Consider the following 27618-nt stretch of genomic DNA (forward strand, 5'->3'; position numbering starts at 1 on the left):
GAGACTTGGTTTGGGAAAGGAGCTGCACACTGACTTCAGCTGTACTCAGAAGAACAGACAGGTTCTTCTTCAAAGGGGGAGGGGGAAAGGAAAAGCCATTATTTATTCCTGAAAAGAAAGGAGGTGGGAAATTGAAAAGCTACTATACAGATAGACACACGTATTTTAAAGAGAAGGATGCTTTGGAAGACTTTGCTGCTGCTGCTGTTCTATTACAGTGCTCATGCCACTGTGACCCACAGATGGAGCAGAGGTAAGATTTAAACATGTAAAACTATTTAAGATAAAAATTTGACTTTGTAGCTTTGGTCTGAAATTATGCTGCATTATATCTGTGTATATATATATACAGATATATACAGATATAGATATATAGATAGTATCTATCTATCTATCTATCTATCTATCTATCTATATATATATTTACAATTTGTCCCTCCCAGCTCTGGTATTCTTTTTCGCCATTAAACAGGTCAGTTAAAAATTATATAGACAAATAAAAAAATACACATGAATAAGAGCAAAAAGTGAAAATGATATATGTATTCTATTGTAATAAAACATCCCAAGAACCAAAATTACATTCTTGCACGTTTTCCTTTCTGTCTTCCTTCTCATTTTTCTCCTGCATTAACAAAAATTAATAATGAAACCTTAAAGTAAAAGCCTTTGCAGTGACAGGTGGCATAATCTTCTGCTCTAGCAGGCAGATACCTGGTAACAGTAAAGACATGAATGTCTAGATTGTGTAAGGTGCCTGGGAATGCCTGTTACCCTACCCTGACAGACTAGCACACACAACATAAGGAAAGCCACTTCATGTGTTATCAGGCTTCAGCTGACAATATGACAATATATAGTTGTGACATATTTGTATTCCAGTGTGTGTGACTAACATATGGAATGTTTTGGGACTATTGGATTGCATAGAAGATGCTTGCTTAAAAGCTAGTGATGATGTCCTTTCCCTTTTTTGGTTTTATTCTCTCCTCTGGTATTTGGCATGCGTTCAGTAGCTGTTGGAACTGGAGAAAGGAAACACCTCCCAGAAGATTTCTTTGCTTCTGATGTTGAGATTCACAGATATTTAAAGGCACCAGTGTGTGCTAAAAAAATAGAGCATTCAGATTCTCCCCTCCCCACTCCAATCATGCCTGTCTTCTTCATTGCAGCTGGTACCTTTCTAGTCTGCTATTTGGGTTTGGTTTTGATTTTGTGAGAGAGAGAATGGCTGAGTGAATTCATGAAGAGCTACATAATTCTGCTCAGGTTATATGAATGAATTAATTGTTCCTTGCAGTTAGTAGGAGCTCACTGACAGAGCAATGACCCGGGACTCACAATGGCGGGTTCTTTCCCCAGCTTTTCCACCAGCTTCTTGGATGATACTTCATGAGTCATTATAGCTTCATGCACCTTACTTTTCTCTTCCTATATAATAGAGGAAATAACCCAAGTTGTCATCATAAGATCCCTTAATTCTGTAGGTAAGAGTTTGTGTTCCAGGGATGACACATAAAAAGGTGAGGAAATCAGAACTAGATCTGTATATATTAAAAAACCCCACAACCCTACCTTTTGGAAGAATGATGTCACCTTACCTAAGAAATAGAAAAAAAAAAAAGGGGGTTATTTTCATGGAATAATCACTGTGCAATTTAAGGATGTCCTTCACTTTTGCTAACACATTTATTTTAATTAAACAACAACATCACAACCCTAAGAGGATCCATGCAACTATTAAAGTCCAATTTTAGTCACCATGAATATTTAAAGAAAAACATCAGAACCCTATTTTGCCTTTTGGGAAAGAAGATTGTTTTCAAGCTGGAAGCTCTGGAGCTTGTTTTTGGAGACTTCAGAGGACTGAGAAAATTCATTCTCTGTTGTGATAAGGAGTTCAGTTTTCACAAATATTGTATGCAGATATTTGCTGAGGAGGAAACCAAATTTCTTTTCCACAGCTACTGGGACTATTCAGCTCTAAAGATGTTTTAGAGGCATGACTCCTTCAGGGAACCTCCACTCCCCTGAACTATCTATGTGTCAGCCCAACTAATCCCAAATTAATGTGCAATATTTAGAGAGGGCCAAAACACTGTCCTAATTTTTGAATTGCTTAGAAACCTAAGATAAAATCTGAGTACTGAGATACAACACACCCTTCCACACACTTAAAGCTCTTCCCTCCCTCTACAAAGGGCAACTGAGTCTTGTTTAGGTTAAACCTCTGTCGTTTAAGTCTTATCCAACTCCTGATCTGAGTTTTGCAATGAAAAGCAAAGGCAGATCAACATCTGGACTGACGGAAATGAAAGACAGATCTGTGTATCATCTTCATATTGACTAGTAGTCCAAATTGTTTACAAAACAATAGATAAAGAGTCTTGCTGTAATTGCCAACAGTCATTGTTTGCAATAGAAATGAACAGTCAATATTGGATACAACAAGGTCTAGCTTTAACTGTTTTTTCACTAGGAGGTACTGAGGGAGCTTTGGATCCCCAGCCCAATCACTTAAGCTTTGGCTTAAGAAAAAGTCAGACAAAAGAAAAGATGAACATACTTGTGCTGACTAGTGACTGGGAACTCCAGACTGCCACCTCCCTTTTTCTCTTTGCTTAGAAGCATCAATGAATAGAAAAACCCCCCAACATTTCTGGCAGGAAAACAGAGAATGCTTTATTATTTTCTTCTTTTTTTTTTTTCTTTTATTTATTCCTTCAGCCATTTTCATTAAAAATCTCACACACTCCTCAGCCTGTCTAGATTGAACTGTGGACATTGGTCCAGAAGTCACAGGCAAAGCCTGGTGTCTGGGATGGACACGTTCAGAATAAAAAAGAAAAGATCCAGAGCGATGATGAAATAATTTTCTTGTCATCATCTCAAGTTTCCTTGAGCCTCTTGTAGTCTTAGCTGTATAGAAATAACCTCTCGTGTTTTATGAAGCACCTGTCTAGGGAGAAAAGGTAATATTAGATTTCTACTGTGTTATTCCCTATGCAATGGCAGAGGTGAGGTCATATTAATTTCTTAAGGTTCCAAATAAGAATTCCAGATCTTAAGAGATGTTTTTGCTGGAGAAAAAAAGAAACAAATCTTGTTTTTTGACAGCAAAAATAAACAAATAAAAAAACCCCAAACAAAACCAAAACCAAATCCACACATGCAGCTGCAGAGACAATGTCACTGCTTCCCACCCAGTTGCTTTCATCAAACTTCTTTGACAAGTACCAGTCCATTGGAGAGCAGAACTTAGCTTTATGAGCATTATAAGAATTGTTTGTTCCCTGAGGAGAAACCTTAAGGTAATCCTTATTAGCACATTTTGTCTCAGCTGGCTGCAGTTTATTTGCTGTAAGGGCTGCCTGATTCTAATAAATGGCACACGAACAGTAGCATGCTTGCTGTGTGGTTACTCAGGGAGCGAAGATGCAGATTTCTTATGGTTGTGGCTTTTAAACAGTGGAGAAACAGCTGCAAGGGTAAGTGGACCCTTCAGTGGAGGACAGAAACAGTTGTTGAAAAACACAAAATAAGCAAGTAAAACGCTTTTCACCCATCAGTGAGAAAAGGTTTCACGTTTCTGAGGAGTGCTATGCTGTTCCTTCCAGACCTCAAAAGCAGAATTACAGTCCCATCCAGATCTTTATGGATTATTTTCTACCCAGTCTCTAGTGGCTGGTGAAAGTCAAATGGCTGTTCCATAGCACCAGGGGGAACAGTTTGTTCTCCTTAAAGGATTTCTGCAGAAGGAGTTACTTGGAAGAACGGATGGTCCTTCCGCCTTAATTTACCCGCAACGGTGGAAATTTTTAATATTTGGTCTGGTGACTTAGTTTGAGAGTTTGATGGAGCAGCTAATACATGAGCGACTTTTGCCCACTGCTTCTGCCTGTGGGCTTTGGTACCACGGGCTGGCAGCTGTCTGCTACCAGGAGAGGGAAGACTATGTACAAGAGAAAGAGATACTGGCTGTTCCTAAAAAGTCAGATGGTATTTTCATAAGGAAACAGTGTTTAGTATATTCTAATCTCTGTGATCATCTGCTGTGTACCAGATTGCTGATCTTTGCTGTGTGTGCAAAGATTGAGTGCCTTGGAGTTTAGGGCGTGCACTGCATCCCCACAGCTTTTCATCTTATTTGTCTCTCTTCCCCACTACATCTCATATTGCATCCTTACAGCCAGGCACTCCCTGCTCAAGCAGCTTCTGGGATTCCACCACTGACAGTAACACATTTTTGGCTTGGACAGCATGAGCAAAGGAAATGTGGGCTGAACTCAGCATGTAATTGCAACACAAATAATCAAACACACATACACATATGTGCCCAGCAGTCCCTAAGTATACCAGGTTATGGTCTGGGCTTATTTAGAACATGACAAGGTTTCCAGAGGTCTGATCCAAGTGTAAAACAAAGTTACACGAGCTGGACCAGCTACCAGAACTTTTTCAAATGCAACATCTATTCAACTTCCTTTAGTTTCTATAAAGTCATTGTTATCCAATTCTTAAAATATGTAGTGCAAGTGAAAGATGTGAAATGGTATGAAACAGAGCCAATTCTGTCTAAGCCTGGCTGTGTAAAGAATGTTACTTCTTTTGGAGAAAACACAATATTTCCCTTTTCTCTGGCTCTCACGTGATCACTTGGAAAATTGCCTCAACTACCCCAACTTCCCTGCTTATTGGGTCCATTCCAATGACCTCACTGAAGCTGCAAAATGATTGATCGAGCAGCAGCAGGGATTTTTCCCACACATCCCCAATCTGTTCCATTAAGTTATTCCAGTTCCTGGAAATGCAGGTTTGCAGGCTGGAGTCCTCTGATGCAAATTATTACTGCACCAAGTATCTCAACTGTACCTGTAAAGAAAGGAAGGTACTTCCTGAAGGGCTGCCTGGGATTGAAATTCAGAGGAATTAGTTTTGCATCTGGATGACTTGAAGAAGACAAATTATATACCTATGCTTTTACTTCCTAAATTCTTTTGCAAAGGGTTGTGTAAGAGATGAGCATAATTTTAAGTCACAGACCTAAAATTAGATCCATAAAAACCAAACCTTCCTACGCTGTAAGTAGTAGGAAGGAGGCATTAGAAGAATATTTTCTGCCTTTTAAAAAATTAGAAGAAATATGTTTTCAAGAAAGTATGGAAAATATTTTAGAATTAATGAGCTAAGGAGGCAACTAAGTTATCTCCATGGCACAATGGTGTGTGGAGCAGAGATCACAGACCCAGAACTGAGGCAAGCTGCCTGTCATGCACATCTCAGGGGGGTGCAGGGATTCTAGCTGGTGTGCCAGCAGGATGATAGCCATATGCATGGCATATGCCAAAGGGAATGAGCTCTTCCTTTCAGTGGGGATCACCTGGTTGGACCAAGTGCCATAGTGATATGATCATACTGCTTCTGGCTCTGACATGTCTGCCCTATGACTTGTGCAGCACAGACAGAGACTTTCCATTCCCTGTGGCAAGTGCCTTGGGCATCAGCTATGGTCACAGTCTGGAACTATCAAAAAAAGTGATATTGGAGGAAGAACAGAGAAAAGACTGAAGAAAGGTCTGAAAATAGGTTAGTTATTAGTGCCTAGTAAAGCTGTTTGGTGTTGCAAAAGGTAGCTGGAATATAACAGTCTCTGAATGGATTTAATCTCTGTAGGATAAATATCCAATAGGGTAGGGATGCAACTGTAATCAAAGTCCTTTCTAGTGTCCTGATTCCTCAAATACTCCTTTAGGGGCAGGATTAATTAATTTAACCTGCATGGAGGATGATCCCTGAATCAGAATTCACAGTGGGTACCTGAAAGACATACAAAGGATGCCTAAAAAAAATAAATCAAAGTTTCTAGTCTCTCCTAGGGCAATGATGCTAAACTGTGATGAGATCAGAGGGAGAATAGATTACGGAAGTTTCCACACTTTAGTTCAGATCATAGATGGATATTGTACTCTACAAAAGCAGTCATGCTGTTAGGAAGGAAGGATCTAAGTGATTCTGAGACTTTATTCACCACAGGAAGCAGCGAAAAAATGGCTAAAGCTTACAGCTCATACAGTCATAAACTGGTTGGCAGAATCAAAATTTAAAAAGAGAGAGGAACTAGACAATTTTGAGGAAATCTGGGTAAGCAACAAGATTCTTTGATATGTACCAGGCTAAATGAGAATTATTTGCTGAAAGTAATGCCAGTAGAAACTTCTCAGTGATCCCAGTTCCATCCCAGTACTGAGGACTGGCAAGTCAGTAAGACATTTGCTGCAACTTTGGTAATTTTTGTTTAGGATTCCTGCATACTGTAATGTCACATCTATTTACCTCAGTTCCAGGTATTGAACTGTCATGGAATCTGGATTAGTTTTCACAAAGGTCCTCATGTCCCAGCTATAGTCCAGCTCAGAAGCACCTCCTGCCGTTCAAATCCCTCCTTACACTTTCACATGGAAATAGCTTCCTTCACCTTTCATTTGACAACTGCCTCACTGCTGTTAGTGCATGCTGAGCAGCCAATGTTTTCTTCCAAAGGCAAAGCAGCTCTGTGATGAAAGAAATAACTCATGTACTCATTCACAGACTGAGTCCCCTCCTGATTGTCTTGTACTGCTGGGCCTAGAGACCTCAGTAGTACCTGGCATTATGCAAACACACAGAACAAAAAATAATCTTTCCTTCTCCAGAGAACTTTCAGTGTAATTTCAGTGTAATTAAGGAGAGGAAATGTTAACATCCCTTTTCAATTGTGAGGCATGGAGTAATTCAATCACTTGCCCCAGATCTCTTCAGGATGACTGTGTGCATGTAGTCCTGTGTATTGTTAATACTTGTGATTATTTTTTCTTTTTTTAAGTTCTGTTTCTGAAGCATAAAGTGCTTTCCTCAGAGTAGATTGTGCCAAATTCAGCAGGAGTGTAATGACTTCTCAGGCAGAAAGAAATCCTGTTAGAAGCACTGAATAGTACAATCTAATTGAAAGGAAAGTCAGCAGGTCTTAATGAACATCATCAGCCTGCAGAGGCTCTGATTACCCAAATAGTGGCAGGCAAGATGTAAATTGCTGAGGTAAAACACTGAGTGTTGCAGCAATTAACTTTGCACGCAGTGCCTGTGCTCAGGTTCAAGGCAGGGCAGGACCCATAGGGCCAGCATAGGGTGCTGGAGGCAAACACTGGTGCTTGCCCTCAGGCACAGTTTGCACCCAGTTTGAACTGAGGCTCTGTGAAACTCTCCCTCTGCACCCTGGTGGCTCTGCTGAGGGGAGCTGAGTCCATCCAAACTAAAGAGGAGGCAGCTGGGTTCATGGACCTGCCTGCAGCAAAATGGGGAGGTGTGAGAGTGTTTTAATTTGAAGTGGGCAAACCAACCTGTTCCTTCCTTTAACTTTAGAAGCACTTAAATGTGCAAACCAGCATGGCAAAAGTCAGAGGGAGCTTTTCTGCCCTCAGGAGTGAGGCCACAATCTCATTCATTATCTGGAATTTGGTTTCCTGTAGTAACCCCGATTGTTAAACTCTTTCAGCCCAAACAAGTTATTTGTTGGCTAAAGGGTTTTTCAGCAAAATGGCACTGGCACGGGTGAAGCTGATGCAGGTTGTCTATATAGATAGCTGATGCAGGGAAGCAGAGGGAAAGATATATCAAAGCATCATGAAAAGAAAAAGTAGCTTGAGGATATGCTGCAAGTAACACTTGTTATTTAACACAAACAAAAATCCCCAAGGAGACCATCATCCTTGGGATTTTTTTACCCACTGGAAGGAAAGAAAGCCAAGGAAGGGATCCTGTATGTCTCTATAGTCCCTGTGTCTCTCATTATACCAAAATCCCATTCAATTTGGCTGTTGCTATGGCTGCTCTGTGATATATCCCCCACAGCATATTTGCTCATTCAGAGACATTAAACTAGCCCAACTCTGTGCCACAAGTTGTGGGGCTATCCTACCTACTTAGTGACCAACGCTCAGCCAATAATTCCTTTTATCCTTCCTGAGATGCTCCAGGCTGCAGCAATAACCTGTCTACCCTTGTCTATCTATCACAATGCTTGTGGCTGCATGAGCTCAGTGCTGGGCTTGAGACTAAGAAGAATGTGAGGAGAGAAGCAGAGTTAAATAAGCTCCAGTACTCCCAGTTTCCACAAACATTCCTTTCCTGTGGTGAAAGAGTATGTGGGGCCTTTCCTGGCCCAGTTTGCTGGTTAGGTTTGGCAGTCTCCCAGTTCCCCTGAGAGCAGCACGCATACCGCTCCTCCTCTGGAAATTCCTCCCAAGCCACAGGGAAACAGGTCATCAGCCAGGAGCCAGGCTCCAAACCACTGAGTCCCTCTCTGCTCAGAAGGAGCCAGGTGGATAGCTGAAAAAAAGTTGCTGAGAAAGGGAAAAATAAATTGTTCAAAGGTCAGAGGTTATTTGGGAAAAAATGGGACAGCGGAGGGGCAATGTGCTGCAGTCTCATACTGGATAACCAAAAGCCTTCTGTGATGTCTGCAGACCCATCCACCACCTGGCATGGCATTAGGGAAGGAGAACATTTCAGTTAGGTTTTGCCTAATTGCAAAGAGAATAAACTGCACTGAACTGGATGTGGATATCTGCTCCAAGCCAGAACATCAGGATTTGATCTCCATCTATTTGGCAGGTAGTGGCATGCCACAAAAGGAGTGGATGCTTCTAATCTCTTCTCTGTCTTGGGAAGAATACAGACTTTCTAATCTAGGAGGGATAATCTGAGCCACAAAGAGGGAGACAGAGGCAAAGGCAAAAGACAGAGACGCTGAGAAATGATAGAGAGAAAGCTGGAGGTAAAAATGGCCAATGGAAGAAAGTAGTGTGAATGACAGGAAAAAGGAAGAGAAAGGAAGTGTAGAGAGAGAGAAAATGTGATAAATGTGAATGGGAAATATTAAACCACATATACTTGCTAGATTGGAGTAGCATTTGCTCCCTTGTCGGCATGATATGCATCCCCATTTGAACCCACCCTTCAGCAGATGTCCATCTGTCACAGCTGGTCTTCATCTGCCTCTCAGGCTCGTGGAATGGTTGCTTTTTTTTGGAGCTGCCATTGCCTTTTTCTCACATAAGCAGGACTTGAATTTGCTTCTGGTCCCCACCAGCCTCTCAGCCCACCAGGATACTGAGAGACAGTAGTCTGGGCAAGTCACCTCCAATCATATTATAAAGTTAAAGCTACTGCTACTGAATCATCAGTATGTCAAGATTTCTTCACTTTCCCAGTCCTCCCCCCCCTTTGATCTTTTAAACTGTGTGGGTATGCAAAAAGACTCTTTCCACTGCCCAAGAAGCAGCCTGTTTTATTCCATGGAAGCTGTAAGAAACTTACTGTTTTACAGGACTGTGGAGCTGCAGCATTTCCTATTTACATCAATCATAGTAAACAGTGCCACAGCTGCACAAGTCCCTGTTTCTCCCTATCAGTCCCTGGAGGAATGGAACGAGTTCTGAAAGCCCTCAGTTTCCTCTCTGGTTTTCATAATGCTCACAGCCACGACATTACATTTTTCTTTATGCCTGGCTCTGAAGAAACACGAAGTAAGTGTTTATTAAATTTATTTATTAAACACAGATTTTATGTCTGAAGGAACTGTTTATGTCTTAAGCCCCCTCTTAAAATAAATGACACTTAAGGCATTCTTCATTTTTTATTTGCTGCAATTATTCATGGCTTGGCACTGAACAAACTCCATTTCCAGTTAGACACTACTTGTGTTTAATATAGTACAGCATGTGTTGAGTGAAACCATTCATTTGTCATAGTTGCAGCAACTTCTGGTTTTCTGGATTGCCATGTCAATTTGGCAGAAAGTTTTGGAAGGTAATCAATCTATTGATATAAATGTATACACTGCTTGTTCTGTTGCTTTCTACCACCAGGGTTTTCAATAAACAGAGCTCAAAAGGGGCTAACCTACCTTTCCATGTACTTAGCAAATGTAAAACTCGGTTGTGTCCTAACAAAGATACAAGGATAGAAAAGTATCCAAAGATTTTTCCACACTGGGCTTTCCCATAACAGAAATTAGATACAAGCAACAAAAATCAGATACAATCAGACACAGTTAGGCCCAAGTGGCAGAGGGCCACATAGTGCGTGGCTGCTGTGTTGGGCTCTCCAGCAGAAGGAGGATGACGCAGTGGTCCTGTTTACACACGGGATGTCGGGGTGAAACGGATGGGCAAGAAGGTGTCCCAGCTCAGCTCAGAGGATCCCAGTTTTGATGAACAGACTACAGATATCAGGTGTCCTCTGTCAGCCATCAAAACCAGCCAAAACCTGCTTTCAGACCCAGGCTTGGGGTTTTTAGCTGTGTTATCTAACCTTCCTGCCTTACAGTACCAAGTCACTGTCCCTCACTGTGCCCCTTCTCTCCCTAAAGCCAGTCCTACTGAACAGAGGGAAAGCAGCAGCCACTTGGCTGAGGCTTGGGCAATGCTGCATTCTGAGGAAGGAGGAAATCCTTCAGGAATGCAGAGAGCAGGATTGACATGTTTAGCAATGGGACTGAGAAAGACAGGGCAGTCACAAACTGGCAGTCACACAGACTGGGGACCAGTCTTGCTGTGGTGCTGTAGTTCCCACGTTCACAGCAGGGAAATGCTGTGGGCTCCAGCTCATTTTTTAAAGAGTCTGCCTGGTATATAGTTAAGTGTAAGGGATACCATAAGAAACTGTATTTCCCTAGAAAGGCAGTCCTTTGCTAACCATAAATTGTATTTAGAGAGCAGGCTGCTGGTCATTTGCTGTGAATTTCTGGATGCCCTTCAAACCCTGAATGACTAACTGCATGTGCCGTAGATCATCCATCCAGCACACACCCGATAATGTCAGCCTTAATCTCTGGACATGCTGTTCACAGCCAGTGTGGTCCAGCCAAAGTGAACATCAAAGCTGAACAACGTGCACTTATATTCTCCAAAGGAACATATGGGGACTCTTAAGCAAAATATCACCACCAAGGCAAAGAGCTCAGTTTCTACTTGCACAGATTTGGCAGTGAGGTAAATGGAACCGACTCGTCACATGTCTTAAATACTCCATAGCCCTCCCTTTCTATTTACATATTCAAAGATAGAAATGTGTGTCACATCCAGCTGGCTTTTCACACCTATCTATGATGTCTCCCAGGAGCTTTTCCCTCCTGATTGAACTCATGCTGCCAACAAAGATGTAAACTGTCAGAGAAGCAAATTTATCACCCCTGATGCTTCTGGATATGAATGCTGCTGAACCCCGGGCTGGACCACAGCACCCCCATCTCATTGAGTCCTTCTCATTGCAATTCAGCTTGGGAATTCAGTTGGGAGCAACTACTTGAACATATTGTGAGATCACTTACCTGTTTTCAAAGCCCAGTGCATTTTCCCTTGGGTGCTTTTGCTGACAAAGTAGTCCATGCATTATTTAGACAAAGATATAAATCACCTTCTGTGTCCCTCTCACAACAAATTAGAGCACTCACACCAGCCTGTCTCTGTAAGCCAATGCAATGGTTAGCAGCTACTAATCCAAGGAACTCAGCCATGACAAGCTAGTTTACATTCTGCTTCATCCTTAATCCTCAGCACTCAGAGGTCAAAACAGAACGTAAAGATTACTTAGCGTTTAGAAGTATAAATTGGGAGGTAACTAGTCCCTTGCCTTACTTTGTGGCTGTGTTAAACATCAATCTACTCCTAAAAATGATTAGTTTATTGTATTAGTGTGTTCCAGTATCTCAGACAATGATTACCCTAATATGACAAAAGGAAGTCATATGAGGATGATGTAAGATGAATATCAACAACATTCATAACCAGGTGATTTCTATAAGCTTACCTGGGATATCATCATCACTAACAAGCTGAGGAAGATCTGTCATGCAGAATTTTCACATGATGAAGTCCAGTTTTTGCAAGGAGTGCTTCTGTAGGCACAGCACAACAGACATCAGACTGACCAAAAAATTTTTCACTAGTAGCCTATATTGATAATCTATGCTGGCAAACATTTTTCTAAATAAGCCCATTTCAGTATGCAAACTTCAGAGTGTTTGGTTTAGTAAGAAAAAAGCTCAAATCTAGAAAAAAAAAGGATAAAATTTACAATGACTATCACAACATCTTATCTAAAATGCTTTTTCACAGTAACAGCGTCTTCTTTACCAATCCCCGCGCAAAGAGGAGTTAAATCAAAGAATGAACTCCCCAGCTGGTTTCATTCAACAGCATGCTAGAGGACTTCACTGTAAATCAAGCCTTCCTCCCTATCTCCAAATCTATTCTTCCTAGATTTAGAGCATGAGGTCGTTAACATTTTTTCCTTAAACATTTACTTAGACTATTTTCCCATAAGCCAAATTCTGTTTCACAAGTTCAGCTCAAACGACTCCAGAAGAAGAGAAGGTATGTTAAGGAAGAAGAGCACAGAATCAAATACATGGAACAAATTGGCAGGATCCTCTTGGGCTGGGAGCCACTGAGAGATGGCACCTGTAGAGGCAGGAACTGCAGCAGTGAAAGAGGTTGAGTTTTAAATTTCCATCAGTTTCAGGAGCAGCTGTCGGCATTTTGTGCCCTTCAGATCGCAGAAAACAGGATATTTGGGTTATTTTGTTAGCTGTAAGATTTCTGTAACCCTGAATCTAACTTTCTTCTCTTCCTGTGGTCCCAAGTGTGCTGCTTTCACAGCACGGGACTCTCTGTGACCTGGCTGCTTGCAGAGCAGCATCACAGGGCTGGTGGTGCCAGCTCAGGTCATCTGAGGACCTCATCTACAGTGTCCAGCAGCCTTTAGCAATTTGCGACATTAAAAGTTTTGGCAAGGCTTTCTGCATTTAATGGTGAATCCAGTTTTACGTCAGTCTCAGCTTTATTTCAGCAGACTGTGAAACCTGAAAGACCTAGGAATAGTCGGGTTTTAGAAGAGTATGAAATAATAATGAACAGTGGAAAAATGTCTGTTTTGTAAAATGAAAATCCCATACATGTGTGTGTGGAGCGGGGAAGGCAGTTATAAATATAATCCATTTTACCATTCACCCTTCATATTTCTTTGCTATGTTTATGGCAATATCACAAAGACTTGTCTTGGCCCATCATTGCACCTGCACACATTGAAATCCACTGATTAGATTCTGTGGATGATTATATTTGAGTTCCATTAATATTTTAGTATTATTTTCATAGAGACGTAGAAATTACCGTAATAGGGCACAGACATTCATGCAAGTATTTTCTTGACAGAACACATGCCTTCTCATGCTGATTTTCCTTCACCTCTCCAGGAGAAGTGTGTGGTTCCCCTGATTATCACTCAGGGATGGAAAACTTTCCACCCTTCATGTTCTGCAAAGCAACTGTACCAGCCCAGTTCAGAGACATATCCGAATCCATCTTCAGCTCTCAGTCACTTTCTCAGACTTTTTGTCTTTATCATGACTACTAGAAATCATAAAATGTTTTGAAAAGATATTGCCTCCAAAAGTAACACATTTCCTCGCAAAAAGGACCAAGTATCCCTATACTTTTTGTTTACTGGGTAAAGCTGATTTATAGACTTTCTCATCTAGCACATATTCATGTTATTAAGAAAACCAGCTGCAGGTGCACTGACATTTGGAACTCTGAACAGCTGGAAATGCAGCTGGGGTTTCCTTGCTTTTGAAGAACAAGTGAAATCCCAGAGGAGAGGAAGAATAAAACTGGGATTTATATATTCAGTTCCTAACAGTTTATGTCAACTTGGATGGGGATTTGAAGAAAAAGGGAAGACATTCTGGTTGTTTCTAGAAGGGAAGGGAAAAGAAATGGTCAATATAATGTTTAATCCTCCTTAGTTTTGAGCTGTGATGTTCATATATAGTGAGTATGAGGAATAGCTTGTTGTTTCATATGTGTGGGTTTCATTGTTTCATGTTTCATGTGGGTGAGCAGTTCATATATGAGTAAAATAATAATAGTCAGCTATCAGTTCAGTGGCTACTCCTAAATGCACCATTAGACACTTAAGTTAACTTGCTAATTGAAAGCATTCACAGATGGCATAAGGGAATGGGTCCCCATCATTTCTGAGCTGTCATGTGATAATGAAATAAATTTCTTACTGCTCCCTGATAGGTGTGTTCAAACTAGATCTTTGATTCCTTTCTCACCACCCAGTCTGGGAATAGATTTTACATATTCTTTGTGCCAGTTGAATGTACTCAGGTAAAAGTTCAGTGAGATGTAATCACAGAAGGGAAAGAAGTGTTTGACAGCTAGTGTCCTGCAGATGACCCTCGCTGCTAGCAGAAGGAATGACTACCCTAGTTGAGGTGGTCATGCACAGAAGGGAGCTTTTGAGCCTGGTAGTTAGATAAAGGATGTGTAGGCAGGAGGAGGGTCGTCTGCTTTTCCTAACCGTGGCTGATTTTTATCCTTATGTCATCCAAGAACTGGAATCATCACCAGAAATGCTAAGAACAGTTAGACTGCACTTGCACTGTGAGTTTCTCCCATGTAGAAGTGCTGCTCGCCTCACAGATGTGATGTGGAATGAGGCTGCTAAAATCTATCACTCTTTTTTTGGTTTGCTTTTTCCCTGTATTAGTGACCAGACATATTCCTGGCTTAGCTGACTGTGTGGCCACACAAAGCAAGTCAGCACAAAGGGAAGGAGGGAAAGCCTCCCTGCAGGCAGGCGTGCTGGACTACCCCTTGCAGCTACAGCTGTGATTAGGTCAGACTCAGCAAAACCCCAGCTACGCAGTCACCTCTGCCTGCCAGGAAACACAACCATTCTTAACTACTGGACACCTCTTTTCTGTGCTCAGTGACTCAGCTCTGAGGAAATATGTACCTTGGAGACGGTGCAAGGCCCAAGCCTGCTCCTTTGGGATCTGTGTTGCTAATATGGAAAGGGCAGAGTACTGGAGAGAGTGATTTGGTTTTGAAGGACTTTCCTTTCAGAGCAGCAATAGCATGATGCAGAAACCTCTCGGAGCTGCTGTAGCTCTGTCTTTTCCCATGAAGCAGAGCTCAGATTTTCATTGCTCTTGCTCCCTTGTTCAACAGTAGAGTCATCCACTTTACTCAGCTCCTAGGGTCCTTTCCCACAGCTCAGAACCAAAACACAAGCACACCGCTGTATTCCTTCCTTCACTCACTCACTCCCTTCTCTGCTGCTTCCTGGGAGAAATGGAAGTAGATTGGATCACCGTTATATCCCTTCACTTGTTCACTTGTACAAAAAAATTTCAAATGCGTCTAATTAAGACTGCTTTGTGCCTTCACCTTGTGTAAGGGCTGTTGTGAGCAGTACAGACAGGGAAGGAGAGGTGGCTCTGCAATGAAGACAGGGACAGAGTTGGTCCATTTCCCAACTCTGCCTGAAATTTACTGTGTTACCAAAATTATTTATAGCCTATGTGTTAAATCTGTGGAACAGAGTTGATATTTCCTTTCTTTATTGCTGCCTTTCACTCATGCAGTTTTCGTCATAGTCTATCCCCAGTTTGTGGTAATGTGGCAGCAAACTGAAGGACAACAATATATTTCGCTTACTCCTTCTTTCCTTCAGTTTGTCTATGTGCATTTTTTTCTTTCCACATCTTCTGCAGCAGCTTTACTCCAGCATGTTAAAGGCCTTTCCTGGCTAACTGGAACATTTTTTTTATATGCATAAATAATTCAAGGTAGAGACCCCTCCTTATGACCAAGGGAAGAATAAATAACACAGTACATATTGCTCCAAGCTGGAAACAGGTGAAAATGCTGCATAATGGAAATTCTATATGAGGGAATAAATTCTCAGACCATTTTAGTTAGTTGATGCTAGTAATATCTTTGAAACCATTTTACTTAAATCATAAATGAAAATACCCTCTGCCTCTCATAAACACGGGCTCAGATACACCATTTTCATCTCTAGTAATATCCATTTCTGTAAACATAAGGAGTTTTTGGTCTTTCTAATACACCTTTACATTTCCACTTGTGCTAAGTAGCTAGAAAAGTTATTACCACTCTAGTTTTTTATATGGAAACTCTGTTGCACTTTAATCTAATCTCTTAGATCTCAGGACATTTATGAAATCAGAAATGTATGCTGGAGTGGGTTCTGTTTTATGTGACTGAGACACTCTTTCAGAATATGTGTATTTCTTAAAAAAGAGAGAAATTAGTAAAAACTAAGTTTGAAAAAATGGATTATATATTGCACTATGGAATTGAATACAATATGCTATTAATTCTATGTGTTTAAAACTGTTTTTTTTTCTAAGAACAGTATTACCTGTTGCCAGCTTTTATAGGGAGATCTACTTCCTGCATCCTTATTGACAAAGCTTAGATTTTCAAGGCAGAGCTTTACTTTTCTTTTAAATATTTTTTTAATAACTTAAGAAGACACTAATGTCTATAGTCAATTTTAGCTAGCAGCCAGGAATAAAGAGAGGCCATTGTCACTATTAGGTTTAATCTTAGGAGCTCAGATAGCAAGGATAGGAAGCTGAAAATAAAAAGGGGCAAATTCTCTTGGTAGCTACTTTTAAACATGCGCTTGTTCATGTTGGTTTGTAATTAAAACATTTTCTCCATCTCACTGCTGTGTTCTCCTAAGGGGCATTGGGATTTAATCTCCCAATAATGGAGATTTAAATGTATTAAAGTTGGAATGCACAAGTCTTTGCATTGCACTTGTTGTCATGGGAGCGACTTACGTGAGTAACCGCAATTCCAGATACAAGTTTCAGATGCCGGGCTATCGCACTGCAGTACTTTTCCTCGCCCTTTTGTGTGTGTTTCTCCTATTTATTCCTATTATTTTCCCTCCAGCTTCCCACTCTTCCAGTTTCCCCTGTGCTAGGGCAAAGTGTTCAATCATTTCTAATGATACAGAAGAGCAAAACCCGGTTCTGCCCTGGCAACAGTTGCAGGCCAGGACAGTATAAACACATTGCAGATGGTGAAGATGCACCCTCCTGGGGATGAGGCAAGTGCAGGGCAAGTAAAATGCATAAAACACATTATCATTTCATAATATGGCCCTTTTTATGATCTACATTACTACTTTCACTGCCCACCACACACCTCTCACAGGTCAACATCCCTTCACCCTGGAGAAAGTGATGCTTTTGGTGCCACTGCAGAATGGTAAGGACAGGTATTTCACAGTTAGCCTGCAACAGTAAATGGGGGAGAGTGAGTTGTTACTCTACCAATGAAGCAACTCAGCATGGACCCACCAAAGAGCCACCTGACATAAATAAACCCCTCTATGTATAAAATACACTTCTGGTCTGTATGTAAGCCCTCAGAAGCAAGATTATTGAAGAAGAACATGAAAAAAAAGATTTTTTCAGGTGTATGCAAACTATGACACTCATGTCCTCTTCTCTTCTGTGGTGCATGGTCAAGGAGAGTTCCAAACAATGCTTCCTGTACAGTGTTATAGAATCACAGAATCACAGAGTGGGTCAGGTTGGAAGGGGAAGGGACCACAGTGGATCAGCGGATCCAACTTCCCTGCTCAAGAATGGTCTTCTGAGAACACATTGCACAGATTTGCATCCAGAAGGTTCTTAAATATCTCCAGTGAGGGAGATTCCACAACCTCTCTAAGCAATCCGTTCCAGTGCACGGTCACCCACACAGTAAAGAATCCCTTTGTGAGCATTTCAGGCATTTGCCCTAAGATCCAAACAAAAAATGACTTGTAGGAATTGCCCAGCAGTTTCTGCAGGAAAATAGCTTCAGTCAGCCTAGATCACTCATAATTTTTGCATGGCATTAATTATAATGGCTGCTGTGTCTGCCTATACAATCGCTTTGTGGAGAGTGCTGAGTTTGTTTTCCTTGGCAAAAACTTGAATTCACCTTGAAGAATCTTCTTCATCTTTCAAAGAAGTCAGTGCTAGTGAGAAAATCTGTCACCAAGTTATCAACAAATGTCTTTTTAGTGCAAATTCCAGGCAGATTAGAGAAAAATGTCGCGACACAAGGAAAATTTTCAGCTCATGAGTAGAACCAGGATATGCTCTAGGCTGACTAGCATCAAGCTTAAAACGGTTGTGCATATGGCCCAGGAGATGGATTTTTTAACTTTTGTAGAAGCCAGCACAGAAAAAAAAAAAAAGGGGTAAGCATGGTCACGGATGTTTTATATTTACTTTTCTAGACATGTGATGTTTGGGCTAGGGAAAAAAAATCACACCACTGGAGTATAATTCAAATGCTGTTTTTCTGGGCTTGTTATAGGGCAGAACAAAACAATAGACAATGAATTTATACTAAAATATTTTATATGTCTTACCATGCCTTCATGAACAATAACCTTTAAAGTTTATGTTTTCCTTTCATTTAGGGCGAGTATGCATATTTGTTGTCATGCATAAATGCACTCACAGCATTGAAAGTAAACAATTTTATTCCCTGCTTTACCAGTAAGATAAAGCCAAACAGAGAGAAATTGCTTTTATTGTAATTTTGGATTAACTAACTTCTTTCTATTGAGGTCAAGGAGTCCTGTCTTCAAAAGGTTTGAGTGGGAAAGGAAAACTTTTGCTGTGCTGGGCCAAGGTGGATATACTGCTAAGCTTGTAGCAGTTTCTCACTTCTAAGGGATGATTGGAAGCTTGTAGTAAAAAGTCAGTTGTGGTGGTCTATGAGGACATGGTTTTGCAGACCCCTCTTAATTCCTGTAACAACTGCTGGAGAACACATAAAGGAGTTTCAGAAATCACTGGTCCTTTTTAGGTCCATCACTGAACAGGAACTTCTGCTGTTTGTGCGGCCACTCCCTTCTTGCACTCCCAGAAAAAGGGGACTGGTCCCAGAAAACCAATGATGACCAAAGAAATTATTATCATGGTTGGTAATCTAAGACATGAGCTGCAACTGCAGCCTGCTGACTGAATTTGGCTTATAGGACAACTCCAACTGGACCACTGCCCTTCCCTATGCCTACAATGGACTCTCATTTTTTGGTTGCAGGGAATCAGAAGTTTTGGTCCACAAGTCCTTGTTCCTCTGCTCCTTCTGTCCTTCCTGAAAGGGGTCCCTCTGAAGCAATGAGAGAGCCCTTTTCCATGCCCATGATGGCAATCAAAAAAATTCTTGCTGAGTCATAACCCCAGTTAAACTGTGTTCATGTTCGAGAGCCCCAGGGAGCTGTATGAGGTTTGGAGCAATGGTCTGCGTGGGGCCCAATTCACCCTTCATACTTTTTCAAAGGCTTCATACCTTTTCACAGGGGATGAAAAGGGCATTGATGATGCACAAATAACTGAGCACTCCTGCAGCTATGCTCTGTACTTATTGAGCAAACACATCACAGGCAGCAACTGGGAAATCATGAGCAGGTGCATGAACTGGAAAGCAAAACTAAACATCTGTACCCTCAGCAATGAAACTGCATGGAAAACCTGGGAGAGGATCCCAAATATTTACCACATGGCTAATGACATACAGAAAATTCTGGCAGAGTTCTTAAGAAAGATGAAAACACCTCTAAAATAAAGCTACTGTCAGCCTCAAAGGTGATATTATATTTAAACCATACAGATGCATTAGCTTAATAGTTAGAAGCAAGTCAACAAGTTGGGAAACATGGCTAGAGCTTTTGTTTAAAAACATGGATAGTCCTGAGGGAGAGTGGAATTGAGTCAACAGAGCTGTAGGAGACTGGACGGGCTCCTGCAGTAAGCGGTTCAGAAAATAGGAACTTCTGAGCCATATTTTGACAGGTACTTTTAACTACCCTTAGGACTAGACTTGTAGGCTGCCCACCATCTTCAGGCAGAGGCAGTGCTGCACTCCAGGGCACAGGGTGAGGCCATTCCAGGTCAGGCAGGTAGGCTTGGAGTGGGTGGTTGCCCTCAGGCTCACTTCAGTCTGTCATCCACCTCCAGCCCTCAGCTGGGCAGCAAGGGAGGTCAGATCAAGGGCAACTCTCAAGGCCCCAGTGAAGAAGGGATTTAGAAGATGATGAGCCTGGCAGTACACAGATATAGAATAGAAAATATTTTCAGTAAGGATAATCAAAACCTTACTTTTCCTACCTCATATCTGCGAATCATAAGCTTTTTGTTACATGACTGATCAGCCCTGACAGAAGCATCTGCATTGGAGATGTCTTGACACATTTGTAAGAGAAGTATAAACAATAAATCAATAGGAGACTCTCCACTGACTTCAGAGATCACTGGGATGGGCTTTCTCTATCAATAATAATTAGGGATCTCTGCTGCTTAGATGTTCATGGCTACTGCCATTGAAACAAATGTCTGCAACAGCAACAGAAAATGATACATTGCTCTGCATCTTCCTATGAAATAATTGTTTGATAGCGTCACAGGGAACTCCCTTGGGGAAGAAAATAGTAAATATTTGGTAAATACAGTAATACTCCCCTGCTGTTCTTTGATCCTGCCCAGACAACTCATGTCAGAGATGGAAATAAATGCAAGAAAAAGTAGAAGTGAGCAGAAATGTCTCAAATGGAATTTGCAATCGCTAAATGCAGAAACTGACTGCAAATCTTTCTATTTCTCAGCTTTTGTGCTTAACTAACATTTGTGTTAAGTCAGTATCATGAAGATCAGAGAGTGCTTGCTCTAAATGTTCATGCAGTCTTTGAGGAACTCATGAATTCATGGAGACGACTGTGGAGGGGGTGACCGTGGAAGGATTCCTGTGGAGGAAGAGAGAAAGAGGGTAGGTCTGAAATAAAATGCAGATCAGGAAAATTAAATTACCATGACAAATATAAATGAGTTCTGAAAGACTTTCTGAGTGGAGTCTCTAAAAACTGTAACAAAGTTTAATATGTTTTGGGAACAAGATAATGAGAAGAGGGAATCAGTGCTAGCCTGGTCCCTAGGCATGATTCTGATATGCATACAGAGTCCTTTCTCACAATAGAGAAGCTCAAACTCTTGTCCCTTTGAATCTCCTAACCTAATCCATGTTATCCTGGGGACAGCAGGGTAGGAAGACCCTGCTGCTTTCTAAGGCACTACCTGTGATTCAGCAAGTAGGCCAGTACTAAATTGATAATATGGCATTTGTTTTTGTGGGAGTCCTTCACTGAGGCTTTTCTGGGTGAGTGATGACGGGCTGAATCTAATGACTCCCAGCTCAGCTCCATGTGGAATTCCACATGGGAATCTGTGCTTGGACTGCAATTTAGAAGCAATCAATGTGATGACAATAAGCACAACAGCACCAAAGGAAGATGCCACACTTTTGCCAAGGCTCAGAGGATATTTGAGATGTAAACCATCTGCATATGTAGAGGTACTCTGTGCTCTGAGTCTGTTTTCACTGAAAGGGCATCTAAAAGAGATGAAAATGAATAGTCATCATTATGGACTGGATTTCTTCCAGCTGCTTAGTAATTAGAGTTTTAATTGCCCAGTAATAAAAGTTTTAATTACTCAGCAATTAGTGCTTGAAGTTTCAAGTGCTTCACATGCACTCAGTTGCATTCATGAACTGTCAAGAGCAAAAGATGGAGCAGCTCCAACAAAGCTCTGAGCTCTGAGCAAGAGGGGTAAACATCAGAGATGGAGCAGCAGCAGCAAGTGGGCATAGCCCCAGTGGCCAGTCAGGCAAACACTCCCACAGAGCAGAGCCTGCAGGCAGCTTGTGACCTTTCCCAAACCCACCCCTTCCTCGGCTGGGTCAGACGAGGTTCTCGGATGCTAAAGGCATCCTGCTGGCTGGGGAAAGGATACTGCAGAGACCGAGTCCTTTATGTATCTGTTCTTTCTCCTGGTGCATTCATTCCTTCAGGCTTTTAGTCACATACCCTGCAAGTACTATTCAGTTATCATAAATAAGTTTTAAGCTAAACTCACATGGATCAAATAGGAAGCAGCTAGCTCTGTAGGCGTCCTATCAAAATGCAGAGTCTAGAAGGAACTGCATATTTGTGATCTGCTTGGGTAACCAAAGAGGCAAATTGTCTGACAAACCATGTAGTCAGGGAGCAGGGACAACCTTTCCATAAAATAATTACAGTTGCTCCAGCTTTCTTTTTCATGCCCAGCAGAGAGAGTTTTAAATGATGTTCAGGTTTTCTACAGGCAGCATGCAAAATCCATCACGAGAACTTTGGCAAAACAGAACTAAATTGATCCAGTAAAAATATTTCATGGAAAAAAAGCTGGTAGAGGAAGGGGGGTGTGAAACTTTTCAGAAATTCAAAGGAAGCTGCATGTTCTATTAGATGTTACTCATAATTGTAGAAATCTGATTTTTGAAGAGAGAATCATAATGTGTGTGAAAAGGTGGGAGTTTTCTTTCCTTGTTTCTTACACTGGCTTCCAAATTTATCTATTGGTAAACAAGAGTTAAAGTGGAGATGTGAAGTTTATGGGGAAACATACCAATAGTCACATAAGCACAGATTTGAAAAAAACCCTTCCTATTCCTAAGCATTAGAAAAAATTAAACAAATTCAAATTATGATTACCTAAACATCAACATCTAAATAATATACACATAGCATGAAACAAAACAGAGTTGTCCCCCTCTGCTCTGAAAGGAAGGAACTTAGACCTTTTAACAGCACCTGGTTACATGGTTAGCAACCTGGTTAGCAACTCAAAGCATTTAGGTCATCCCTAATGTAGCATCAGATATTTTCTATGCTCTGGGCTATACAGGTCATTGATTCCACAAATGCTGTACTTCACTGAGGTGCTGATTTCAGGGACTATACATATGTTTGCTCTCTCATTTCCCTGTGACAGTATCTGTAGTACACCTCACAATGGTGAATAAACACCTGATCATAGCAGACTGTTTTTTCTAACAATAGAACACCGTGAAGTATTAAAGTCATAATAAACTGGGATTCACCTTATTGAATCAAGCTGTCTTGTCTAAGCTGGTAACAGGTTCAGTAAATAGATGCGGATATCTGGGTGAATCACTCCTTCCAAATTTAAATGTCCAGGACAGATGAGATGATTATTCTCTGGTGGAGTTTTCTCTATTAAATAAGGAAGGACAACTCTTAGACAATTGAAACTCAGAGCAATGTAGAGTCTCAGAAGGAGAATGGACTGAAGAAAATAGGTTTTGTTGAGTGTCAGTATTGATTTCCCCTTGCACATCCAGGAAAAGGACATGTATTTCAGATAATGTTTATGTTGTAGTTATCATCATTCCTTTCACCTCCGAGGCTGCAACTCAGAGTCTCAGGTTTGGATAATAAACCATTCTGTGTTAGACACCATATAGATATAGGACAAACAGCTAAGCTCCATCTCTAGTAGGTTAGAGTCAAAGCAGTCCATGCCATGCATTTTATTTACAGTGAGAAGTCATATTGTACAGTAAGTCTTTGCAACAGGCAGTTCTTTGGTTGACTCCTATTGAAAAGTGCTTCCTCTTTTCAGTGTTTGGCACCTTATGGAACGTCTCTTTTCTATTATTATTTTCCAGCTATGCTTTTCCCAGCTGCTCAGCGAGTCAAGAGGTCCTCAGCTGCCTTCCTTAACCCAGTGTTACAAAACTCACTGGAAGATGTGGTCCTGCTTTACGAGGTTCAGTATGTGGGAGCAGATGGTACCTTAAGCCTTAACCAAGACCAGGGTTACTTTCCACACTGGGGTTACTTTCCATACTGGGGTTATCCATTATCTTGTCTTCATGTCACTTTTACTCATCCCAGAAGTGAACCCATTGCTGACTGTGTGATAGATCACAAGAAGGGAGAGAACAGACATATACATATGTGACAATCTCAGTTCTTTGAGCATTTAAGCAGGCAGCAGTTGCCTGCTGTACCTCAAATTTGATTTCTAGCTCACCAACAGGCAAAGTGACAACCAGAGCAAAAGGCTTTCCACTGAAATGTACTTTCTTCCAGAACAGTTGCATATTAAAAACACAGCACATTTAAATTCTTTGGTCTAGGTCTCAGTCCCAAATTTTTAAGGCTACAAGTATCAGTAATTGCAAAGTAATCCCAAGGGCATGACTGTTTTCACTTCGAAACAATTCAGGTCCCCCTTTTGGCAGCAGTGGGGACTGCAATCTGTAAATGACAGTCTGGTCATATGGTTAGCTAAGGGAAAGTGGCCCACCTGAAGAAGGTGCATGGGTCAAATCTGTCTATCCCACACCTTGAGAAACTGGGATTGGATGTCCAAACAGGGGAGATGGGCTGGGAAGCTACTGATGTGCTTTCTCACACAGAACTAGGCACGGTGCCAGTAGCAACCCTTGCCTGTTTTGGTCAACAGAAGAAGACCTGCTTTTTCCTTTTCCTCTTTCCTTTTCCCCATAGACTATCTCTAATTTTCCTGGGTATGTAACACAAGAGTCCAGTTTTCACACAGACACTTTATGGTCTGCCCCACCTCCAGCCAGTGCAATTGTCTCCATTTGACATAAATTAAAGACCTAAGGACATGTTGTTAATGCACATTTACTCTGCCTAGAGTTTCTTGGAGAAAATAAATAGCTTTCTGTGTTCTGATTTTGTACCAGTTTCTTTTAGCTGAGCTTGACATTGACAAAGGTCAGAGGATCTCCATCAAAGATGAGGAGCTCGCTTCACTGAGGAAGGCTGCTGAGTTTGACACCATCTGCAACAAGATTATCCCCAAGAGCATCACAGAGATCCGCAGGCTGAGTAGCATGCTGTCTTCCTACCCAAGAGTCCTCAAGAAAGAAGACTTTGAAAGGACAGTGCTGACCATGGTCTACACAGCCTACAGAGCTGCTCAGTCCCAGGGACACCAGAAAGACGTTTGGGCTCAATCCTTTGTCAGTCTTTACAAAGCCCTGAAGCACGACTTGATGTTCCCATACAACAAACAGCCATCATAGTGGGAGACTAGATGCAACAGCAACTCAGCCACCTCTTTTGGTTGATAATGGACACATGTAGCACGTCCACCACTTTATTCTGTAAAGAGTTAAATAGCTCGCTTTGTGAAAGATTATTTGTTTTCTAGCTCCCTCTTGTGGAATCCACCTTATAGTTCCATTTTAAATGGTACAAAATGTCCAGTCCTGAGAATTCAATTTTTGTGCTGGCTTGGAGGCGTATTCTGGGATAAGGAAAGACGTGTATCTGGGGTACACCCAGACAAACCCTTGCTTCATCCTTTGGGTTTCCTAAAACCAATACCTAAGTATACTGTGCTTGTGCTCACATCCCTATGTGTAAGTGCTGGAGAGTGTTGCTTTCCTAGCTAGGGAAACAAGTTCATGTTTTGACTGGCCAGTAAAAGAAAACTTTAAATAGATGCAAAGGCCCTCTGTAAAAAGAAGAGGTTTCATAACTGTCAGGCTTCAGAAATTATGCTGTATATTATTCATTCCAAATGTTCTTGTAAATAAGCACTCTCTGATTCATTTCATTTGTCTGAGCCAGTTTTTAATTGCAATAACATTTGCAGAAGACAAAGGACATTGTGAACACCAGCAGCAAACAAAGCCTCTGAACGTATTCCCTGCTTCCTAGAGCTGCCCTCCCAAACAGCCTGCAATTATTCTTTCATTATTTGCACATAGCTTTGCTTCTGCTGCTTGGTTGGTTTTTTTTTTTGAGAGGAATGTATATTTGTTCGCGGTGGAATCAAAGGCAAGACAAAGGCCCTATTTAATTTAATAAAAGACACATTTTCCTGGTTCTGTCACTTGAACGTAGGTCATCTAAACCCATGCTTCAGAATCCCGCTGAGGCAAGGGAGGAAGATGCATTGAAACATATCTGGTGCTGAATTTAGCACTGTGGCTCGGTTTTGGTGTTTTTTTTTTAATAGTAAATTGTATATTCATTTGAGTATGTGTGTGCGTGTGTATTTCTGTGTACGTTCATGCATGTGTGTGCACATAAGTGCTGAGTATGTAGAAGAATCCTAAATTGTTCAGTCAGGGAAAAATTGCATCTGACCACTTAGCAGAAATGCTATTTATCAATTCAGTGGTGTGAATTATGAGTTTGGGAGCAGCAAAAGCAAAAATTGTAGAAATAGTGCAACTGATTTTAATAAGCTCCCAACAAATCATGGACAGAAAATAGACAGAAAAATAACATATATGTTGTCAGACAGATGGCTAGATATCAAAAATCCAAACTCTTCTAAATCGAATCCCCTAATTTTTGTGCAGAAGTGATACAAACTATGTTTTTCTATTGAAATTAATGATCCCTCTACTTCCAGACCATGAGAAAACCGCTAAACATTTATTTCATCCTTTCATACCATCCTTCTCTATCTCTCTACTGGCAAAATGTTTTAAGAATACAGGCCCAAATCACAAAACCCTGAGGCTGTAGAAGAGACCTGAAGATTCCAGCCCAAGTTCTGAATTGTGTTTAACTGCTTTTGCATCACTTGAGCAAACAGAATTAATTCTACCGTGTCCCTTAACAGGCGTACTTCAAGGACTGGAGCCGAAAAATATCTATCCAGCACCACCTTGTTGCAGCAAACAGCAAATAGCACAAGCAGTCAGAGCACACTGGGTTTGGCAACATGTGGGAATGTGGAACCACAGCAGCCTTAGGGGCAGTCTGGCCATGGCATTAGCAGCTGGACAAAGGGCTTTTAAAAGACAGAGTCACTCTTGTTTCTCCCAGGAGTTTCTGTATTTGTGTGTATGGTTGTGCACGTCTGCATTTAGACTCACATATGTGTAGGTGCACTTTTATACCTGAAGAATTTTGTTGGCTGTCTTCAAAGTCTGTCTGGCATATGGCAAGGGAAACCAAAAACCTCAGTCATAAAACTATGGGCCACGAATGTCTCCATCTTTGCTTGCACACACAGCCTGGCTCTCACAAAGCAGACTTGCACTACAGTCCTCATGCCCTTTAAGCCCTGAGCTTTAACACTGATGATCTGTGTTTTCTTCCCCCACCATGCTTTATAAACACATGGAGGGGAAATGGCTACTGCTTTTCCAGCTCTGCTTCTTGGATCCCTGAAGCACCACTTGCCAGAAGAGCCTGGAAATAGGGCACTTCATAAATCCCTTACAGCCAATTACTCCAAGTCTGCAAAAATAATAAGAAAGAGAACTAAAGGAAATATTAATTAACCACACCCAGCCACTCTCCTCACCCCACAAAAGGACTGTCCAGCAGTCAGAGTTTACTCATCATACAATATCCCATAGAAAAGAATTACAGATAATTTTTACTATCTTATACTTCCCTATGCCATACATAGTAAGGTTACTGTACCTTACAAATTGGTAACCGAAAACCTTTATCTCCTCAATAGAAAATAAAGGTTTTATGAGTTTATTTCCCTCCTCCCTTTACTGTGTGTAATGTAAGAAAAAGATTTATTCCTTGGGAATGTGCTTGGACTGCCCAGGTTAATTTAACAGAGACTCTCAATGTAATAATAAAAACATTCTACATAAAATACTTGTCTTTGCATTGTATTGATTTCAGCTACAGATTTACTTTTTAGCAACTTCAGCTTGATTAATTGTTTACCTTGGAATGGAAAACTCTTCAAGGCAGCAACAGTAGAGTAGAGAAGAGGGAACAGCCCTTCCCTCTGTGGAGCAGGAGTCGGTAATAAATAGGAACAAGAGTGCCTCCTTTTCCAGAGTTCTGGTGGGAAGGAGCACTCTGCCTTCAGGGCAGCTC

The 27618-nt window shown here is 41.2% G+C and overlaps 1 protein-coding gene across 1 annotated transcript; it reads left to right on the forward strand.

The window, feature by feature from the left end:
* FAM180A (family with sequence similarity 180 member A) lies at nucleotides 1-27377 on the forward strand. The gene is made up of 3 exons (XM_017804619.1): nucleotides 1-253; nucleotides 23442-23542; nucleotides 24492-27377. The coding sequence occupies exons 1-3, from the start codon at nucleotides 178-180 to the stop codon at nucleotides 24831-24833; spliced, it is 519 nt and encodes a 172-aa protein (XP_017660108.1). The 5' UTR covers nucleotides 1-177; the 3' UTR covers nucleotides 24834-27377.
* Nucleotides 27378-27618: the final 241 nt, after the last annotated feature.

This window comes from Lepidothrix coronata, unplaced genomic scaffold (assembly GCF_001604755.1).
Source record: "Lepidothrix coronata isolate B3197 unplaced genomic scaffold, Lepidothrix_coronata-1.0 Scaffold10, whole genome shotgun sequence".
NCBI lineage: Eukaryota > Metazoa > Chordata > Aves > Passeriformes > Pipridae > Lepidothrix > Lepidothrix coronata.